Raw genomic sequence first — 22503 nt, forward strand, 5'->3', positions numbered from 1 at the left:
CTTTTTTAAGGGTTTTTCATGGGGAGTGAGCTGGGGGGTGTAAGGATAGGGCAGAGGAAGCAGAAAGGAGCAGTTAGTAGGACAGTAGGACAGGGTGCCGGCTAGAAAGGACCCAACTTAGGATAGAGGAGGGGGTGAAGCCCTGACTCTAGTAGCAGACCAATGGAGCTGGACATGGAAACTAGAATAGAAAGTGGTAACTGACTGAGCACGACAATACAGACACATGCCAGGGGCAAAAGGACCCAGCAAACGAAGACAGGATAGAAAAATGGTTGCAATGAGAGAGAGAGCGAGAGGGACTTGAGCACTGGGAGCAGCCACGTCCCGAAAGAAAGGCAAGATAAAGAACAGAGCCTCGACGTAAGGCAAGCTAAGCGCAGGAGCTTTGAAAGGACAATGTGAGACCGGGGGTCTGCTCTGACTCACATGGTGAGAACCCCCCTGAAGGTAAGGGAGGCGGATGCCTAGCCCTGAGGTTGGGGAAGTGAGACTCACTTGCCCTCCAAAGGATGAACCCCCAGCTCCTCACGAAATCACCCACACAGTGATACAAACAAAGACGGCACATGCCGACGCATAACATAGACACAAGATCAGAAATACAAACAGAGGGATGGTTAGTAATTTAGTAGGATGTGACTGTGTATACCTGCTGCTCAGTGGAGAAGAAAAAAACCCTTGAGGCTGATTAGAAGAAAACCTGGTGGCCCCAGCAGACAGGAAGCCCCCACTCCAGACATACTAACAATTTTAAAATAAGCAGCAACTACATCAGAGGAGGATGAATGAATGTAAGAATCCACCATAGAAGAGGACCAGCACCCCACATTCTTGATGATGTTGGCCTTATGTGGAAGGGGGGGAGTTGAGGAGGGAGGGAGGCCTGCTCTGGAGGCGAGAGTGGAGAGGTGGATTGAGAACCAGTGGCGAGTGATGATAGGATCGAGAGGAATTCATTGAACAGAGGGTCTGGGGGGGTCAGGGTTGCCTACTGGGGAGATACCTTGACACTGAAAAGAAAGGGAAGATAGGGGCTTGATACTTGATGGCTGAATGAACCGACCACACTGAAATTGATCCATCTTGGAGGTATGCATCCGAATGATGAAGTAAGCATTGAAGGCGGCTGAGAGGCAGATGATCTCCATAGATAGATCCTTGTAGGGGAGAAGTGGCCTTTCGAAAAGTAGAAATGAGCAAATGGAGAATGTCCGTTGATATAGGCAGGCAGGAAGGTGAGGCAGGGTGAAAGCTCTTAACAATCCGTCAGAGGGTCAGGTGAAATGTTGATATGGAGAGAATGGATGGAAATGGAGAGAATCCCTAGCATAGACGATGAAAGCCAGGATCCGGTTTTGATTGAAGGAATATGATTATCCGATTCTGGGCACAAAAGGTTGAAAACGCTGACCAGGCTGTAGAATAGGAAGCTCTTGAAGAAGGGGCCAGGGCTGCAGACATGTAATGAAGGCAAAATAAATAGACAAACAAAATGGACTAAAACTTAAACAAACAGTGCACTAACAGACAAACATGGTGAGTCAAAACAACGGTTATATAGCTACGTTTAGTTATCATTTTACATTCTCTCCTCTCCACACCCGTTCTCCACTCACCGAACACACAACCCAGAGTGAGCAAAAACATGCTGCTTTTATGCAGCTGTACCGAGACTCGATTGCTAATTAATCATTCAATTGGAGTCTCGGTACAACTGCACATGAATTAATAAGTACAATTCCCCGTGCTCACATAGTACTACATTTTACCTGCATGTGAAGTGCTGTGCAATCCTTGTACCTAAATACAAATATACATTTTAAACCACTCGTGTTACACAGACCCATTTATATCCCGTGTACCAATGACTATACACCAACATTAACACACTACACATAACATACAACACAAATAAATAGCCCAGGGGTGGGGCACTTTGCCACATATACCGCCCCTTGTGCAAAGCAAACCTGGCCTCAACGGCCACCTCCCCCCTTAAAAACCCAGCAGTCCAGGTCAAAGTCTTGGGCCGGGAAGGGAGGCTTCACTGGGCCCATGGCTGAACATGCTGTCAGCTCCCCTGCCGGTAGTGGTACGGCTGACAGCATGGTGGTCCACTCCCGCAGCAGAAAAGCTGCTCTGTCCCGTTGCACCCCTGGCAGTGTAAAAACTGTCGGGGGCAATGCTGTCAGCAGACCTGCTGACAGCTTCCTGGCTAACTCATTCAGCCAGGGCAGTCCTGGCAGGGGAAAGGCTGCTGAGGAAGATAGTCTCCTGACCTCTTCCCCCCATTTTCATAGCCGGCAGCTCCCTCTGGTGGGGCTCCGGCTACACTGACCCCTGCAATCATGCAGAGCTGACAGCGACCCCTGGCGAAGCAGTTCCCGGTGACCCCAGGTGAAGCAGAGCCGACAGCCCCAGGCGAAGGCAGCAGTGGACCCTCGGGAGAAGAACTCGGGAGGGAAGCCCCTGGCCATAGAGGCAACAGCGGGAGTTCTGCTTCTCCCTCGTACCCTGCCACCGGTGGCTCCATAGGCAATGTGGAGACAGAGGCAGACCCTGATGATGCGGAGCTGCAGGCAACCCCTGGCGATGCAGAGCGGAAGGCAAGCCCAGCCGATGCAGAGCGGCAGGCAACCCCAGGCAATGCGGAGCAGCAGGCAACCTTGGGCGAAGCGCAGCAGGCATCCTTGGGTGAAGCGAGGCAGGCATCCTTGGGCAAAGACATGAAGGGAGTCAGGACAAGCTGGGGTGTGGGTTTTAGTCCTCTTCTTGGCCACTGCTGCCAGGCGGTTCTTCCCCATGCTTCCCTCAGCAGCCTATGCAAGGGCTGCCGAGGGCCACCAGCATCTAATCCTGGTCCTTCTGGTGAAGGGAGAGGCAGCTCCTGCTCCTCTCCCCCTGATGGTGATGGAGGCAGAGGCAGCTCCAGCTCCTCTCCTCGTGATAGTGGGGGAAGTGATACCAGCAGGCATTCATCCTCTGCTGGTGGACAGGTACGCAGCAGGCATTCACCCTCTGCTGGTGGGGGAAGTGATACCAGCAGGCAATCATCCTCTGCTGGTGGGGGAAGTGATACCAGCAAGCATTCATCCTCTGCTGGTGGTGGAAGTGATACCAGCAGGCATTCACCCTCTGCTGGTGGAAAGGGACCCAGCAGGCATTCACCCTCTGCTGGTGGAGGTGGTGGAGGCAGAGGCAGCTCCTGCTGCTCTGCTCCAGGTAGTGGAGGTGGCAGAGGCAGAGGCAGCTCCTGCTGCTCTGCTCCAGGTAGTGGAGGTAGCGGAGGCAGAGGCAGCTCCTGGCGGTGGAGGCGACAGAGGTGGGATCGACGTGTAGTCTACCCTTGTTACAGGGGACTGGTCTGGCTCTCTCTCACTTGCAGGGGACTGGTGCGGCTCTCCCTCACTGGCACGGGTAGGTGATAGAGGCAGAGGCAGCACCTGCTTCTCTCCTCCAGGTGGTGATGGTGGCGGAAATGATACCAGCAGGCATTCACCCTCTGCTGGTTGGAGACCCTAGGCTGCTGTTCAGTTTATAGTTGCCTCCAAGTAGCAGAGGACTAACTCCACAACTTCCTCCAGGGAGTTTGGGGTGTGTTGCCTCTCATAAGTCTCCCATCGCTCCCTGTCCATCAGCCACAGGACCCGGATGGCTATGGGCATGGACTGGGCCTCCAGCCCAGCATTGTCCTGGATCCAGTCCCTCAGCCTGATGGCGTCTTCTGCCATTGCCTCTGCAGTACTCCTCCTGGTCTGAGTTTTGGAGGCGCTGTTGTCCCGGTTCTGACACCACATGTGACAAAGACGGCTGTAGTGGGGACGTCAGACCAGAAGAAACACGTAGTACTGCAAGATGAAATGATAAATGGATGCACTGATGCGCGGTTTATTATAAAATAAGTACAAAAAAAGGACACGGCACTTGACGCCAAAATAAATAGACAAACAAAATGGACTAACACTTAAACAAACAGTGCACTAACAGCAAACACGGTGAGTCAAAACAACGGTTATATATTTACGTTTAGTTATCGTTTTAAATTCTCTCCTCTCCACACCCGTTCTCCACTCATCAAACACACAACCCCGAGTGAGTAAAAACATGCTGCTTTTATGCAGCTGTACCGAGACTCGATTGCTAATTAATCATTCAATTGGAGTCTCGATACAACTGCACGTGAAATTCCTCGTACTCACATATTACTACATTTTACCTGCACGTGAAGTGCTGTGCAATCCTTGTGCCTAGATACAAATACACATTTTAAACCACTCATGTTACACAGACCCATTTATATCCTGTGTACCAAAGATTATACACCAACATTAACACACTACACATAATATACAACACAAATAAACAGCCCAGGTGGCGGGACACTTTGTCACAACCCCCTATTCTGGAAACGAGGGCAGAGAGATGACAACCATTTTGTGTGTTAGTTAATACAGGATCAATCAGAAGTTTCCTACCATCATGTCTGCTTGAAATGGAAAAGATGAACTCACATTCAGAGATTTGGGTTTCGCAACGCCAGTTATTCTCCTAATAGTGGAACTCCTTAACTCATAATCAAGACAGATTTCCAGTCTCGTACCACGAGTTAAGGCAGTTTTAGATTGAGCCGAAGATGGGGTTGCCTTTGGGCAGAGATGAAGAATGCAGAGATCTGAGGCCTCTACAGAACCTGAGAGGATGAAGAATGTGTTTCTCTGAGGCTTCTGAAAAACCTATTGATTTGGTTGGGAGCAATCTATGAGTGTATTATCTATTGTGGGGGTAGGAGGACACTGACTGAAATGTTAATAATCGTGGGACATGTTTTCCGTATCTGACTGGCGGCTCGCGTTGATGAAATGATGACTTTGGAAGTTGAATAAACTGACTTGTTGAAGTTGGTCAGTTTGTAGGAGCGGTGCCAGATGAGGAAGTGAGAATCCGGGAACAGGAAGAAGTCGCAGGAATGGATGCCTGATGCAGGGAAGCTGGAAGTTACTGTGATGGTAGATTCTGAGCATCTCAAAAAGCAGCTAAGTGCGTTGCTTCATGACCGGGTCCTCGAAGGGGGGAAAAGTTGAAATTGAAGAATGTCAGTTGATATAGGTAGGCAAAAGATTGAGGCAGGAGGGAAACTCAAAGAATCCCTCAGAATGACAACAAACTGTAGGAATGGATAGAAAAGTTGGAGTGTGCAAGCATCGCGGTGATAGCAAACCAGCTTAAAAGACTGTATATAGAACTTGTCGTGTTATACTGCCATCTGGAGGTTATGATTGGAATTAAACCATTGGCTTGAGTGAAGCAGGGTAGAACATATTTGGTTACTGTGATTAAAATCCTTGTCTAAGTCGAAGCTTTGTGGTGGATTTAAATAGAGCTATGGCAAGGCAATCACTGATCTGAGAATGTCGCTGTCTTGTCGAAGGAGCTTTGAAAGTTTAGCGGAGGCCAATCTTTCTGATAAAGACGCGGAAGAGTTGAGTAATGAAGTTGTGCTTTGGACGGCACTGTTGCTGGGCTGGAGACTGGATGGAGCAGGAAAGAGCTCCTGGAGCCGAATAGGGAAGCTGAATGATGAGAAGACTCACCAGAGCATTTAGGAAAAATAATTGGTAATATCTTGGGAGAGTGGCGCAGAGAAGTGACCTGCAGTGAAAGGCAACAAAGTTTCAATATTAGCAGTAAAGCACAAAATGACAGCGTCTGAGCGTTTGCTACAAAACGAAACAGCGAAGGTGCAAGTGATCTGGGCTTAAATAGAAAATAGGTACTAATTAACAGGAAATTGGAAGCACCCAGCTCTACACAAAACATTTAATGGTTTTGAAAAACCAGCTAGGGTTATGTGCAGTCTTAGGTAATGGTTTGCTTAAGTCTGCAGTTATGGGAGGGGCAGGGCTAGGTATTTTATTGATTCATTGTAATCTTGTCATGGTGTAAAGACACCTTTTAGTTTTGTGATTTATATTTATTTTATATTGTGGTCTGTTGAGGTCCAGATTCCCACCATCAAAGGCAAGCACCACTGTATTTCTCTGATGATTAACAAAGGTATGAACTTGAATATAGCTTAGAAAACCTGATACTGAAGACTTAAGTATGATTTGCACAGGACTAAAAATCAGGTGCTTTAGAATTGGTCAAAAGCAGATTATACTATACAGTGTTTTCCAGGATGACAATGCCCCCATCCACAGAGAATGTGTGGTCGTCCAATGGTTTGATGAGCATGACACTGATGTAATCCATGTCATGGCCTTCTCAGTTACCAGATCTGAACCCAATCGAGCATTTATGGGATATTTTGGAACAACGCTTGAGACAGCATTTTCCACTTCCATCAGTCAGGCATGAGTTGATTGACTTTCTTGTGGAAGAACAGTGTCACATCCCTCCTGCAGAATTCCAGAGGCTGGTAGAATCTATGCCACGACGTATACAGGCCATGCCGTACTACTTGGTGGCCCAATGCCCTATTAAGTGAGTTTACAATGATGTTTACATTTTTTTTGTCCACTACCTGTACATGATATAAACCCTGAAATCTTTTATTTCACCTCATCCACAGGCATTTTCAGATTACCAAGCAGACTTGATAAGTCTTGTGGCTTATCAAACAAGCGGCAATACAAACCGAGAACACTGCTTAGTCAGCTGACTCCCTATGTGCCTCCTGCTTAGAGCTGGAAATATCGGTACACTTACCTTCTAAATGTTATTGGGAAAGGGTTACAGGCGAGTACGATGAAAGGACGGAAAACATTTTTGCAGATTAAAATTCAGAACTGAGCCTGACCAGAAAATTGCATTTTTTGGCCTGCACCCGAACCGAACCCTTAACATTCCGACCCGAAACCAATGCGATGCACTGTGCAAATCAGGCTAGTTTAAACGGTCTTGAATCTAGATTTTAAATGTTGTTTTATGAAAACCTGCTTTGGAGCTGTCGGAAGCTAAAATGCCTGCAATAGGGGGGTTATTGGCAGAAAGACAGTATGTAATCACACTGTCAATAAATAAAATAGCCAAGCTCTGAAAGACAAAAAGAATGGATTGGAAATCTGAAGATTCAATTTTGCAGTTTGTGTCCTGTGATGAAGTTTGAGTGAGGAAAATAGGTCACAACTCATTTGTTTGAGTAGAAAATAGTATATTATATATAGATTATATATATAAGATAATATATAACGAATATAATATATATATATATATATATAAATATATCTATATTTTGCATGCAACTGCTTTGAAACCTTCAATACAAGTATTAAACTGAAACAATCAGTTAAAGCACAGTACATGCCATTTCAAGTCATCCAAGTAGTGCCATGACAACATACCTAAACATATCGGTCATGTGTCAGAACCTAGGGACCAACTCTAGACCAACTAAATTCTCAGTTATTTGTGTTACTGTATTACTCAGATTCCAGCCTTTAGTACCAGTAACAATAAATACCCAGTTTTGGATTCCTTTTCACCCAAGAACACCAATATGAAATTCATACTTTTCCTGTCAACCAACCCTTGGCAAAACCAACAGATGATGGCGTTCAATGGGCCGGGAAGTCTTCCAACAGTGATGAAGAAATGGATTAGAGCTTAAAGCAAATCTTACTTGGAACAAGGAAGTTTAAGGGCTTTTGCTGTTCTTATTTTGTGTGTGCATCTATTACAAATTATACTTTTAAGTAAGAAAAGCAACACAGAATGCCCACTTCTACCCTACTTTATGTAGAAAGTACTGTGTGATTCCAGCAGTTTTTTTTTTTTTTTTTTTTTTTTTTTTTTTAATGGATTTTTTAAATATTGTGGTCTATTTGTACTAGATATGTGGCATTATCAGATGTTTACTTAAAAATGAAGCTGTGGTTCCTGCATATGAAGTTACACTTTAATTCTGCAATATACAAGACGCACAGCTTGTAACAATGAAGTGCACTGACCTCTATCTAAAACAACTTTTTATTTCTCACATTGTTATTGAGCCGATCATCTTTACAACTTTATTGTAAATCCTAAATAGACCCAAAGTAGGTGTTTCAAGATCATGTCTTAAATAACATGTGCTCATGAAACATTTGTTTGAGAATATAAACATACATGTGAAAGATTTAGCAGGTTACAAATAATAATAATAATAATAATAATAATAATAATAATAATAATAATAATAATAATAATAATAAGTCAGAAAAGCAAAAATGCATCAGCCAGAAATATATCTAAAGATTATTTATTAATCATGAATAGCTGTTAGAACACTATATACAGTGCTTTTGCAGTGGAAAAGCAGTTCAGGCTTGGTGGTTCAGGCTTATTCCTCAGGTCAGGGCCTGTGAGCCAGGGGGGCTCTGTCTGGTTGCAAGTCATCACGAATGAGAAATCCTCAGACAATCAGCAGTATTCACACTAGTGACCAGAGCCCCCAGCACCTGTTCAGTATCTGCAGATGCATCCTGGTTATGGCCACAGATCATCAGCCTGCGAGTGTGCCTGCTCCAGGAAAGCCAGCATGTTCTGCATCTCTTTGCTGCTTTGAATCGCAAGCACGTTCTGGAGAGCCGCTTGAGGGTCTGTGATCTTTAACAACTCCTCCTGCCAACAACATACTAGCGATTAGCCCAACCATGTAACACAGTTGATGGGTATTTTTAACATAGCTAGTTACACTTCCCTCCCTCACAGCTCCCTCTAGTGGCATAAAACCAGTGTGACAGGCCCAAACTATAACCTGGCATGAACTCATCTGTCATAAAGCGTTAACTCTGCACCTATGCATCTTCCTCACAGCCCAGTAAGACCATGTTTCACAAACCCGATTAGCCATAATATTAGACATCCTTACCTATTCTAAAATGACAATGCCACATGTTATGTTTCATTTTCAAATGTTTAGTATTCGTAAAAGATGCTTATCAAACATCTTATGGAATGTGTTTCAATAGCTCATGTGGTGAATGCATCTGAATGGCTAAAGTAACGCAATGTGCACTGAAGATTAAACTAATGTGTTTTCTCCATCTTTAATACGATGCTACACTCAGCCAAGCACAAACTTTAAAATAATTATTTCATTTCCCAACACTGAAGTTAACAGGTAAATTATTGTTCACCGTTTATATAAATAAATAAATAAATAAAATAATACCTGTTGAGTAGACCCTGTAAAACTACTATCAGGTAGGCGTGGAAGGTGCAAGACATTCTTTTCAGATCTCTGTAAAAGCTACAAGAAATAAAAACAAACGCTACTACACAATTGTTGGATCAAGTATGTTAACCTCTCCCATCAACACTTAATATATAAAATCAGAGCCAACAATGAAAAAAGTGACAGAGATGGTATCCTTCAATTGTAATAATCAGTTAGAAATGCCCTCCAAGTTCCATCACAGTAGGATAGGCAATATTCTAGATACATGTAAAATTGTAAAGTCTGACACACTGTATGTACACATGTATCCCTGATGACGGGATATGCATCCGCAGTGGGGAGGATAAACCCTGCATCCCCTGGCTAGTGTAGCGGTTTTAAAATTAGAAAAAATATATACATACGTGTCAAGTGTTACTGAATTACCTGCTTCATATGCCCTCCATGGCCTCTAGTGCTGCATTTTCACAGGGACTAACACCACTTGTTTGCAAGGTGAAGTGGGAAAGCTATAATGTAACAATCCCTGCATAACACCGCACCTACCTCTTGGAACTCCATTTCTGCCTCTTCTAACTGGTTACTCAAAATCCGTATTTTCTCATCAAAATTCTCAATTTCCACATCGGTTTTTTCCAGCATATCACTTATCTTACCCACTTCATGCTGCAAACGGAAGACACACGTTAGTGAAGTTCAGTCCAACCACCATCTCAAATAATTCTGTAGTCAGAAGATATACAAACCAGTGCTGGGACTTTCAGAGGGTCCCCATAATTGCAATAGTGGATAATAGCCAAATGCAATCCAAAATGTTTCTAAGAGGCTAGTAGTGTATGATAATTTTAGTGAAGATTGGTGCTCAATCAAGGTAGTGTTCACCATGTAGTGTGACAGACAGACGAACATGATGAGCGCATTGGGGCTCACATTTTTTTTTGTGTGGACCCTGAACAAGCATAAGCCAATTCAGGGATGAAAATAAGAACCCCCAATGCATATCAGTTTAAGACTTTGCAGGTTTTATTTAAACCCGTACACTAGGTTTCCTTGCTTTTGCCTCCTAAACTGCAACACATCACTTCAGTATCACTCCTGTATCACACTATCCTGGATATCACCAGTTTAATGTTGGCATATCCTGGCTTTACAGATTTTGAAGTACCACCCCAAGGCTGAAAGGAAACTCTCATCACTCTGATGTGATACCTTTTCCATCTCTTGTTTATTCACACATACTGTAGCTGCATACATTAAGGTATACACACATGGACACAAAGCCACACAAGATACCAGTGGAGGCTGTCTCATTCACTAACTAACCTCTCTCTTACCTCTAGAGAGTGGAGACTTGTCTCCCCAGCAGTCGTCTTCTGTTTCTCAGTCAAATGCAGGTGTCGAACACGGCCAATGTCCACAAACTTCCCTGGAGGAACCTTAAGCTTTGCACACTGAGCCAGGAACCTTTGACCCAAAAGCAAAACAAACAGCAGAGTAAGTCAGAATGTGTAATGGGCAAGTCACAATATGTAAGTCACCATGGCCTAGAGCTCTTTCCGAAGAATGTCCATACCAAGATTTAGGTAACTGAATGAACTACTGAAGACTAATTAAGAGTGACAGACATCTTTGGACACAACAGTGGGTGCTTCCAGTACATCTCACAGCAGCAGACAAAGAGTAATCCACATAAACACTCCCTAGGGGGATGCTTATTTATAAGGCCCTGTGACACTATTTTATCATTTTTAATTTCATTTTTCACAAACTGCGTTTTATTACAGATACACATTAATAAAGCAACTGAAATAGCTGTATATCAGTAATAGTATACATAATGTTTTAACTACATACATATTTTTTATTAAACATTATCCGCTTTGTTTGTTTTAAACATTTTGACAAACCTCGCACAGACAAATTACTTAGTCACCATAATTTCTCATTAGTGGCAGTAACACAGTTCCCACTCTTAATTACCTGAGTAAATACTGCCCATGCCCTCTATAAAAATACAATAAGATAAACTAAAATATATATATATTATTTTTTGTTTTTTTTTTTGTTTGTTTGTTTTATTCTATAAACTACTGACAACATTTCTCCCAAATTCCAAATAAAAATATTGTCATTTATAGCATTTATTTGCAGAAAATGAAAACTGGTCAAAATAACAAAAAAGATGCAGTGTTGTCAGACCTCGAATAATGCAAAGAAAGTAAGTTCTTATTCATTTTTAAACAACACAATACTAATGTTTTAACTTAGGAAGAGTTCAGAAATCAATATTTGGTGGAATAACCCTGATTTTCGATCACAGCTTTCATGCATCTTGGCATGCTCTCCACCAGTCTTTCACATTGATGTTGGGTGACTTTATGCCACTCCTGGCACAAAAATTCAAGCAGCTTGGCTTTGTTTGATGGCTTGTGACCATCCATCTTCCTCTTGATCACATTCCAGAGGTTTTCAATGGGGTTCAGGTCTGGAGATTGGGCTGGCCATGACAGGGTCTTGATCTGGTGGTCCTCCATCCACACCTTATTGACCTGGCTGTGTGGCATGGAGCATTGTCCTGCTGGAAAAAACAATCCTCTGAGTTGGGGAACATTGTCAGAGCAGGAAGCAAGTTTTCTTCCAGGACAACCTTGTACTTGGCTTGATTCATGTGTCCTTCACAAAGACAAATCTGCCCGATTCCAGCCTTGCTGAAGCACCCCCAGATGAGTCCAATTTTCAGCTTTGCCCAACACCTGGTCGTCTAATGGTTAGACTGAGACCTGGAGAGGCCTACAAGCCACAGTGTCTCGCACCCACTGTGAAATGTGGTGGAGGATCGGTGATGATCTGGGGGTGCTTCAGCAAGGCTGGAATCAGGCAGCTTTGGCATGAATCAAGCCAAGTACAAGGTTGTCCTGGAAGAAAACTTGCTTCCTTCTGCTCTGACAATGTTCCCCAACTCAGAGGATTGGTTTTTCCAGCAGGACAATGCTCCATGCCACAGCCAGGTCAATCAAGGTGTGGATGGAGGACTACCAGATCAAGACCCTGTCATGGCCAGCCCAATCTCCAGACCTGAACCCCATTGAAAACCTCTGGAATGTGATCAAGAGGAAGATGGATGGTCATAAGCCATCAAACAAAGCCGAGCTGAATTTTTGCGCCAGGAGTGGCATAAAGTCACCCAACATCAATGTGAAAGACTAGTGGAGAGCATGCCAAGATGCTGTGATAGAAAATCAGGGTTATTCCACCAAATATTGATTTCTGAACTCTTCCTAAGTTAAAACATTAGTATTGTGTTGTTTAAAAATGAATATGAACTTATTTTCTTTGCATTATTTGAGGTCTGACAACACTGCATCTTTTTTTTTTTTTTGACCAGTTGTCATTTTCTGCAAATAAATGTTCTAAATGACAATATTTTTATTTGGAATTTGGGAGAAATGTTGTCAGTAGTTTATAGAATAAAACAAAAATGTTCATTTTACCCAAACACATACCTATAAATAGTAAAACCAGAGAAACTGATAATTTTGCAGTGGTCTCTTAATTTTTCACTTAAAAATAAAAGTGAACTTGAACTGCTGGTTTCACAAACACAGAGATGCCAATACTTGAGAATGAACAAAACACCACCTGCCAAGCAAATTGAGTTTTTTTTTTTTTTTGACAAGTCAGGAGGGTAAAATAGGGGATATTTTTTAACAGAAAAACATTTTCAATAAAGGCAGAGACAGTGCTCATGGTTTGAAGGTGTGGTGACCCACTAGCCTCCTGTCTAGCTCATAATTCTACAGTAGACAACATTAAGCTGTCCTACATTATATTGAGGACAATTTGGAACCACAGAATAAAACCCCAAACACCCTACTTTGAAGGAGCTAGGGTTTAAGGAATGCGTTGCTTAGTAGGTCCAATTTTAAATAAACTGCTTTTGTTTTTGGTTGCAAAATTGCACCGGAAAAAATAAGTAAACACTGCACCACTTTATTTTACCAGGTCTGACAGCTCCTTACCTGTCCTTAATGATATTTAGATGCCTCTGAATCTCTTCCTTCTCTTTTCCTTTCCCAGCCAAAATGGAACTGTGAACACAAAGCCAGTTTTCATTCAGATACAATTCCCTGACAGTAGAGGGAGATCATAGTCAATGGTGAACATTTTTGTTAATTTTCAAAATTATCATGTACTGTGTAGTATCATGATCAGAAATCAACGTCCTTTTCATACTGTATGCGAGATACATTTGATGGTGTCTGTTGTAATGATATAAATAGTCCTGCTCAAAATCACATTGTTGTTGTGACAAGTGCCAGCTAAGACAGGACCCATTTAAAGAGAATTTGTACAGTTTGCTCTCCTGGAAGATGTTGTATTTATACTGATGTTAGTTCAGGACAGCCAGTGGTTAATTTCAATGGAAAGGAAATAAGAGCAACCTGCCTCAAGTGTAAACAGCCAGTAGAATGGGGAGCCATGGGAAGCATGGTATGCCTGCAGCATAGGGAGCTTACTGAGGGAGTTGCAATACATTACAGGTGACAACCAGAGAGAGATCATCATACCTGCGATGCAAGATACTGGATGCCTGGGACCAGCCTTGCTGTTTGAGGAAGAGGAGAACAGAAAAAGATGGGGTCCCTCTTGACCTGAAGAGATGAGCTTGCTTGCTTGCTTGCTTGCTTGCTGCTAAATAGTTTTTATCATTAAGTATAGTTGCATAATGCATTTTCTATAATTAAAAAATAAACCAATGCTCTCTGGTCACTAGCACCAGTTTTCTCTAAAACTGGAATTATAGTTGTCTTCTTACCTTTTCAGTGAAACATTAATACCTCAAGTATTTATAAATGAGCCAGAGCTAGGGGCTTTTTCTAACTAACCATTTTCTCAGAAAAACTAACTTATACCCAGTTATGGCCATCCAGACAGTGTATTTTTATCAGTCAAATGGTCAATGTGTGGTTTGGTCTTGCAGTATTGTTCGCTAGAGGCGGATTTTTGAGGAAGTAGGCTGAAGTCTATTTTCTGTGAAGGTGTTAAGTCAAGATGTATAACTAACATGCTAAACTTATAAATTAAATGTGATAAGCTTATGACTTATATTTACTTAGTAATGTTCATAGGACTCGAACATGACACTTCTGAGCAGGAAAAATAGCTAAATAATTACAGTAAAAACAACATGTCCATTAACTGGAATTACATGCTCAAGGAAGCAATAATACTGGAGCTGATTATTTTTCAGCAATGCTCAAAACTGGTTTGCAAAAGAACATTTTGGAATGAGAGGAGGCAAACATGAATATATTCCTCAAATAGGTAATTTAAATCCAATTAGACTGTGCATATTAACAGGGCATGTGTCAGTCTATAAAAGGAGTGTATGAAAATAAATGCAATAAATGAATATGCTATTTAACAGCAAACAAGCAAGATGGGCTGAATGGCCTCCTCTTGTTTGTAACTTTTCTTATGTTCTTATATGTAGAGTTACGGAGGAGCAGACAGAGGGGACGCTCTCACCAATACGTACAGTATGGACATGTTGAAGGTGGTGCTCAGGTAATCCAGGGAACTTTGAGACAGAGGCTTCCACTTCGCAGAGACTTTCACCATTTTCTTTCCACTAGGTGGTGCTGCAGGTTTTGGAATATATATATAAAAAAAGCATTGAAACATCTGTTTTACTCTAATACAGCATAGCAACAAAATGCTGCAGCAATCAGCTTCCTCACTAGAAGTTACAAAACATCACTAGTATAAGACTGCAGCTCCTACACATCTGTGGTAAAAGATTACTGCAGGGCTAGAAATTAGACTGCATAGCAGTTTGGTCCATTCCTACGGTGGTAGTTAAAAATTAGTTAGTTAAAAAAAAAATTAGTAGTTAAAAATCTAAACGTAGAGCCCTGAAAATATGACTGTGATACTAGTCACAGGGAGGTGAAGCAGTCATGGTTTCAAACATACCCTCTGGTCACAAAAGAACATTTTAACAGGACGGCAAGCCAGAAACACGCAGCTTCAAGATCACAGCTACTACCTCTTTAAAATACGCTGAAATATATTTTGAAAATAGAAACAAAGTGGATTCGAAGGAGGAATAATTTAACAAAATAATAACCATTTTTATTATTTTAAAAAGAAGGATACGTCTCACTATGATTTATTTAGTTTTAATGTCCAGTATGTCCAGCAATATTTTACTGTCAGTAGTCACAGGTGAAAGAAAAAAAAAGTGTTTTGGCTGTACAATCCTACTAATATTATTAATCACATTAGTACAGTCTTGTGTAACTAGAGCTGCGGTTGGTCAGGGAGGCATTAAGATTAACATACACTAATAGCACTGTCTACTGGCACAATTTTGCTTTACCGCTCTGTAGTGGAAAGAAAATCACGATAGTCAAAATAATGTAAATGATTATACAGTACACAAATATCTCTGCAAACCTATTCATAATTTAGGAAATATGTCACGTTTTTCACGTGGGACTAAGTTTGGCATTTATTAAATGGGAATCAGAGTTATAGTGCAAATTAAATATAATTATGTGTATTATGGTCTGGCATTATATGTCAAATATCTGCACGTTTTCATATAAAATACACATCTCTTTGCCTTGTTGAAACAGTATGTTTATAACTTGTTTATAGTATTGTAAAGTGGCTAAAGTTTTTCCAGTGTGGCTAAAAAAAATGTTAAGTTACTTTAGCCACAGTGGCTAACTAAATGAAAGCCTTAGAGGGAACGTAGTTTTGGTATAATAAAGATTTGCAACGGTGTTGGTTGTTACAGAGCTGCATATCAGGGGCGCACCCAGGATCTAGTCTCATCTGTCAACAGGGGGGAACGTGCCAATAACGTTCAGTAAAGTTCAGTCTCGTCTCTGTGTCGCATACATTACATGCACCAAACTAAAGAACACGCTCTCACAACCAACCCATTGAAGAGTATTGATAGCTGAAACAAGTATTTTAAGCAAACCAATTTCTCATATAAAGGAATAATTAACAATGTTTCACAGGATTATTATTATTTTTTGGCCATTACGCAAACTGAAAACACAGCGTAACGGTCTGATTACAGCGTCATTTTTCCAGGTAGCAACGTAACGGCCCGTTACGCTCAACACCGCTGGCGAGGACCCTACATTCTGTCAGACAGCATTCCCAAACCTCTTTGCTATGGGTTGTCCTAGGTCATATCGTATTAGCTGAAAATAAATATGAAAACTTTGATTATTAACTGATGGGAATAGGGCAGTACTCTCATTTTTTCTTACCCCCTGTCCTTGGTGCAGGTCCAGTTTGTTGTTTCTTCTTGGCAGGTTCTGCATCCTACAGTGAACAAAATAGAATCTGAGGATCACTGAAAAACAGATGCACATATCTGGATTGCGCACCACTGCCAGGAAAAATAAAACATTGAACATGAATTTAAAGAATTTCGACTGAGTATTAGAAATCAGTCTTTATTAGCTAAACCACTAGAAGTTGGAGTCCCTTGCAAATTAATGTTACTTTAGAGGGTCATGCAGATGTCATAAGGACTATGTTTGTTTGGTTGCAGAATATAATGCAATGCTTTTGTGTTGTTTTCTGAAAGAAAACTCAAGGGTACAAAAACAAGAAACTACTACACTGCTCCCTTTGTGGAAATAGTAAATTAGTGAAGGGCCCTTATATGGTAAAATATATAGTACAATAATTTATAGTCAACATGGCCTAACACAGACTTAACCAATTATCGAATCTGCTGTAAATTCACTTTTTACAGAGATGGTAGTATCAATAATGACTGCTTCTTCTTACCTCCCGAGAGCTCTTTTTTTTACGACTCTGTTTTCCAGACTTGCCTATCGCCACGCTACGGCTACGTTTCATCCCGACTCCACTTCAAACTGCCGGGTATGAGGGTTGTCAGAGACAGATAGGGTCACTTGGGGAAAATGATCAAACTCAAACACAGGTTGATGAATGGTAGGTGGTATACTAGTGACTACATACTGTGGTACACTTGTCCCTAATAGTACAGTTTACTGATGATCACCCAAAGAAACAATGAAATGGTAAATTTGCTGAGCTTGGAAAGACACAGACAGCCGGAGAAAACACTGAATATCATGTTAAACCCGGGACAGACCAGCGCGGCACGTGAGGTATTTTGCCGTCTGTATCGCTGCCATTGCTTTCATATGATGTTGGACAGATCAGCGCAGGGCGATAGCGCTAGTCCCACAGTGACGCTGAGCTGCATCGCTCAAATTGAATCCAGAGTGATTTTGTCTGGCTGCCGTGCGGTACTGTCGGTGGATTAACCAATCACAGGTAAGTGCTGACAGCACATGCCTGCCCAGAAAAATCATGAATTAAACTGTTGTATACTGAATTGTCCAAGCACCCTCAAGTGTTTGATACCTCCCATATTTCATACAGCGCCAGGCAAGTCAGTATTTTACACATCACCCCGATAAGCATCCTTCTTGCCTTTATTATTTCTGTGGTTCATTACTGTTTTTACTAAGTAACTGGCAGTTAAAGGGCATATTTTCTAATACTTTAGTAGTAGGCTACTTGCTGTCAGCAATGTATATGTTTCTTTGATAAATTTATTGATCGTTTCATACACCTGCATATAGATGACAGAAAAACAACTTTACTAAATCAAAACACTGGTTTGTTTTTCAAATTATATGGGGGGGGTATTACAACTATGGACAAAAGTTTTGCATCACGTCCTACATAATTTAAATAAATTGTCTGCATCCTAATATTCTACTAGGTGATGTAAAACTTTTGGCCATAATGTAAATTATATTCGAGTACATAGTCTACGATGTGGTACTGACGACTACTGTAACTACCATTCAGTTTTTCTAAAGGTCAATCCAGCTTTAGTGGTGCATACCGCTCGTGTTACTGCGGACTAGCGCGGAATCCCACAGTGAAAATGACCAGCGGTGCCGCGCCGCGCTTGTTTGTGCCGGGACAGTTTGACAAAAACACATAACACATTAAACTGTGCACAGGCAAATCGTTGAATTAATAAATACGCTATCTTACACGAACTGTAGTCTTATCTGCTGCTAGCACACTGGCGTCACACTTATTCATAAATTCAAACTACCAATAACTAACTGGGACCATAAATTGATATTGCTGGTATTAACTAACTGGACCAGATATACATACTGCTGGTGTCACCAGTGATCTGAAGAAGATAAAGAAACAATAGCTCAGACATAGTAAAAGAGCAAACTATGAAAATTCAACTTGTCAATTTACATGTAGGAAGTGTTGCCTCACCGGCAGTTTATAACACAACATAAATAAACAACGTTGCCGTTGCCATGTTATTAACAGATGTATCAGAGTACAATACCAACAAACAGTTGATGATATAACTCGTTATCCTAGCAACAAGCACTTATAAAATGAAACACCAGAATACAGAGGAAAAACAAACTCACCAGCTCCGGGGCCAATTTCAAAATAAAATAATAAGAACCGCGGAAAAAATCATCTCGCGCGAACCGCCACCGGATATAGTGACGCTGTGGTACCCATCTTTGTTGGGGGCACAATCCACCCCAGGTCTGCGTCCCAAACCGCAACCTTGCTTATTCGTTACCTTCCCTTGAGGGACAAGTGCTATGTTCGCCATCTTAAGGGTTGTCCCAGTTTCTTAGGGAACGAATGAAGGGAGCTGTATGTGCCATTTACTGCACCCTTCGACTGAGTATACAAAACAGTTGACTTCTGCAGAAGTGTTTTTGTAGTGTAAGGATGCAGTAAAGGATAGGAATAGGGCTCTGGTTAAAGTTAAAAATAGTAGAAACATTGAACAATTGATGTAGTATAAAAAAAGGCATCCATGGCGCAAAGAATCATAAAGGGGGGGGATACGTTGGAGAAAGTGGTGGAGTGAAATAAATGATAAAACTTAAGTTGGAGAGATGTGGAGAAAAGATGCATGAATGGATTAAAAAATGGAAATAATGAGATCTCAACATTGAAAGGGGATAAATAATATATAGAGGATTATGAAAAGGCAAAGGTATTGGTGGAGGCGTTTGCAAAGGTCAGTAGTAGAGAAAATTGGGATGAGGATTTTAAAGTGAGAAGGATAGAATTTCTAAAAGGGAAAAAGATATTCTTGAAAATATAGAGGAGGTAGATAATACGAATATGAAGTTTGGGTTAGGAGAAATTAAAAGAGCTCTAAAAGGAAGGAAGAATACTGCACCAGGGAAGGATTTAATTTGTTATGCGATAACAGCAAAATGTCAGATAAATGTTTGATGATATTATCACAATTATTTAACTTACTATGGAAGACGGCTAGTATCCCTAATAGTTGGCAGCATGCAGTAGTGATTCTTATAGGTAAACCAGGAAAGTATATATCAAATCCAAATTCATATAGGCCAATTTCTGTGACATCTAATTTTGGAAAGATAATGGAAAGAATGATACATTATACGGCATTATATTTATTAGAAAAAGAAAAATTGTTGGCAAAAATGCAAGGGGTGTTTAGAAGTAACAGATGTACAATGGACCATATCTTAAAGTTGGTGACAGAAATCTCAAAAGGGGTTTGTTAATAAACAGTATACGGCAGCAGTGTTTCTAGACATCGAAAAGGCATATGATATGGTATGGAATGAAGGTGGCTTGGTTAAAATGTATAATTTAGGGATAGTAGGGAAAATGTTTAGATGGTTTAAATTTTGGGGGGAAAATAGGAAAATATAGGTTAAAATTGGAAAATGTTTGTCAGAAGCAGTAGAAATTGAAAATGAAGTTCCTCAAGGAAGTGTTATGAGTCCGCTTATTTTTAATATTATGATAAATGACTTGCCAAAATGTGTTGAAGAGAAGGATATTTTAATGTTTGCAGATGACTGTGTGGTTTGGAGTAGACATAGGAATTTAAAAAGTGGGATTAATGTGTTAAATGGGAAATTGGAGGAAATACATTTATGGGCAAAGACATGGGGAGTTAAGTTCTCAAAATCAAAAACAGAAGGGGTTATTTTTCCTCGTAAGAAGAAAACTAAAGACGTTAGTAATGAGTTTGATGGGGCGAGGTTAAAGGTAGTACCAGTGTTTAAATTCTTAGGAGTGTTGCTGGATGAAAAGTTAAAATGGATTCAGCAGATAAAATAATTGTGAGATGTAAAGAAAGGATGAACCTGCTGAGAAGTATATCAGGGAATTTATGTTTGAAAACTCTGTTAATGATCTATAGAGCATTGATCAAGCCTATACTGGATTATGGATGTACGGTGTGTGAGGAAGCAGCTAGTAAGGAGCTGGGGAAATTGGATGTGGTACAAGCCAGAACTCTGAGAATATACAGTGGAGCGCTATGTTCATCATCAGTTGCAGCATTGCAGGTAGTTACTGGGGAAACACCCCTCTCTCTAAGAAGGAAGATGTTGAGAATTAGGTACTGGGCCAAGATAATGAATGGAGGAGATGGGACTCCTGTTAACAGAATTTTTGAGCCCTGCTGGGAGTATGAGGTATTAATGAGGAAAAGAAATGAGTGTGCTAAACGTTTTGGGGTGAGAATTAAAAAATATATTGAGGAGCAGGTAACATTGACAGACTGTATAGGAAAGGTGAGATTAAAAAATATAATTTCTGTAATTAATCCATGGTGTTTATAAAACCCAGCGATTGATCTGTACTTAGTTAAAGTTAAAGAAAATGAGGAAAGAAGGGTTTTCAGTGAAATGGCAGGGAAATGGGTGAACTGTGCATGGGAAAATTATTGTAAGTTTTTCACAGATGGATCTAAAAATACAGATAATGGTAGGGTTGGAGCAGTGTATTATATTCCAGAATGTGAGATAGGGAAATGTGTATGCATTACAGATATTAGTAGGGATTATTTTGCCATTGCACTGGCTTATAGAGGTTAGGGTAGAGAGAGCGGTCATTTTTTCAAATTCATTATCAGGGCTTCAGGCAATTTAGGGAAATGGGATAGAATGGATTTAGTACAGGAAGTAATGTATCTAGTGTCAGAATGTGTGTTTTTAGGATTGTATGTCGATTTTGTGTGGATTCCAGCGCATATAGGAATAGAGGGTAATGAGAGAGCGGATGAGTTAGCAAAAATGGAAGTGTGTGTCGGTATGGATGTGCATTATGGGTTAAGGGAGTTTTATAAATAATGAAACAATTGTAGTGAATGAATGGCAGAATATGTGGAATAGGGAAAGAAAAGGGCGAAAATTATTTAAATCACAAAGTCAGTATGAGGGAAGGATGGTATGGATGGAATAGACAGGAAAAAGTTAATTTAATAAGGCTGTTTATATGACATTCAACTTTAAATGAACATTTATATAGAATTGGAGCGCATGATAATGGGTTATGTATGGAGTGTGGGGTTATGGAAACTGTGGAACAGATGATGGCTGAATGTGCTAGAAGTGAGATTAGAGTTAGGGGAAGAGTTTAGGGCTTTAAATGTGCAAAATAGTTTCTTTAGGGATGGTATAGGGAGTGGAAATAGAATAGGTAGGGATATGGTTAGGTATATAGGGAAATTGGTTAGAAAATCAGGGAGATTAAAAAAAATAATAATAATTTAAAAACGGGTGTAAAATTGCAGTAAAAGGGTTGTGCCCATAATAATGAATATTTAAAAAGTACACACAAACACTCAGTAGGTGGAGACAGTAAGCTATGTTAAAGCTTGGTGGCCATTAACAAAAACAGAAGTGTTTTTGTGCTTAAGAACCAGAACGCTTTGCGTCAAAGGCAGAGACAAGTTGGAACAATTTGCAAGTATGTTAGACGCGGCTGCACATAAACATAATACAAATGTAGTTATCTAGGAAATTGTAGATATTGTTAAGTTATTTAACAAGTAAGATATTTGTAATTAATTAACTAGATAGGTAGCTGCAAAACTAGATGATATAAGCGAGCAATGTATTTCAAAATTATTATTATTATTATTATTATTATTATTATTATTATTATTATTATTATTAATAATATTATACGAAATACAGGAGCAGAGGAAGAGACCCTAAAACTGATCCAGCTTATAAAGCAAAATATATTACCTACTGGATTTAAAGTAAAAGTTTGCATTTTATTAACCAGTATCAAAGTTTTTCAAATTACCTCAGAGTTTAAAAATAACTGTTGAATTGAAGGCATAAAAGAAAAAAAAAGGAAAAGAGAAGTCGTGAGCTTCTTCTTTTCAAGTCCAAGTACAGTTTATTGAAGATAAAAGTTCTGAGTTGCAAAGTTACAACCAGACATTTTAAACGTTACACAGCGACTACAGTTTGCGGGTTTCC

General features: G+C 40.7%; 1 protein-coding gene across 5 annotated transcripts; it reads right to left on the minus strand.

Annotated features, from left to right (window-relative positions):
• Positions 1-8137: 8137 nt before the first annotated feature.
• On the minus strand, positions 8138-18731 carry LOC121320648 (centromere protein Q). Of its 5 annotated transcripts, none has more exons than XM_041259172.1 (9): positions 18643-18731; positions 16985-17073; positions 16456-16510; positions 14703-14805; positions 13183-13251; positions 10498-10627; positions 9710-9829; positions 9158-9235; positions 8142-8604 (listed from the first exon to the last, which is right to left on the minus strand). In XM_041259172.1, exons 2-9 carry the CDS (start codon positions 17054-17056, stop codon positions 8470-8472), a joined length of 762 nt encoding a protein of 253 aa, XP_041115106.1. In that variant the 5' UTR covers positions 17057-17073; positions 18643-18731; the 3' UTR covers positions 8142-8469. The 5 variants fall into 5 exon arrangements, with proteins under 5 accessions (XP_041115109.1, XP_041115106.1, XP_041115108.1 ...); XM_041259174.1 differs by lacking the exon at positions 18643-18731 and adding an exon at positions 18365-18384; XM_041259173.1 differs by lacking the exon at positions 18643-18731 and adding an exon at positions 18236-18334.
• Between the last annotated feature and the right edge of the window lie 3772 nt (positions 18732-22503).

Source organism: Polyodon spathula, chromosome 9, assembly GCF_017654505.1.
Source record: "Polyodon spathula isolate WHYD16114869_AA chromosome 9, ASM1765450v1, whole genome shotgun sequence".
Taxonomy (NCBI): Eukaryota; Metazoa; Chordata; class Actinopteri; order Acipenseriformes; family Polyodontidae; genus Polyodon; species Polyodon spathula.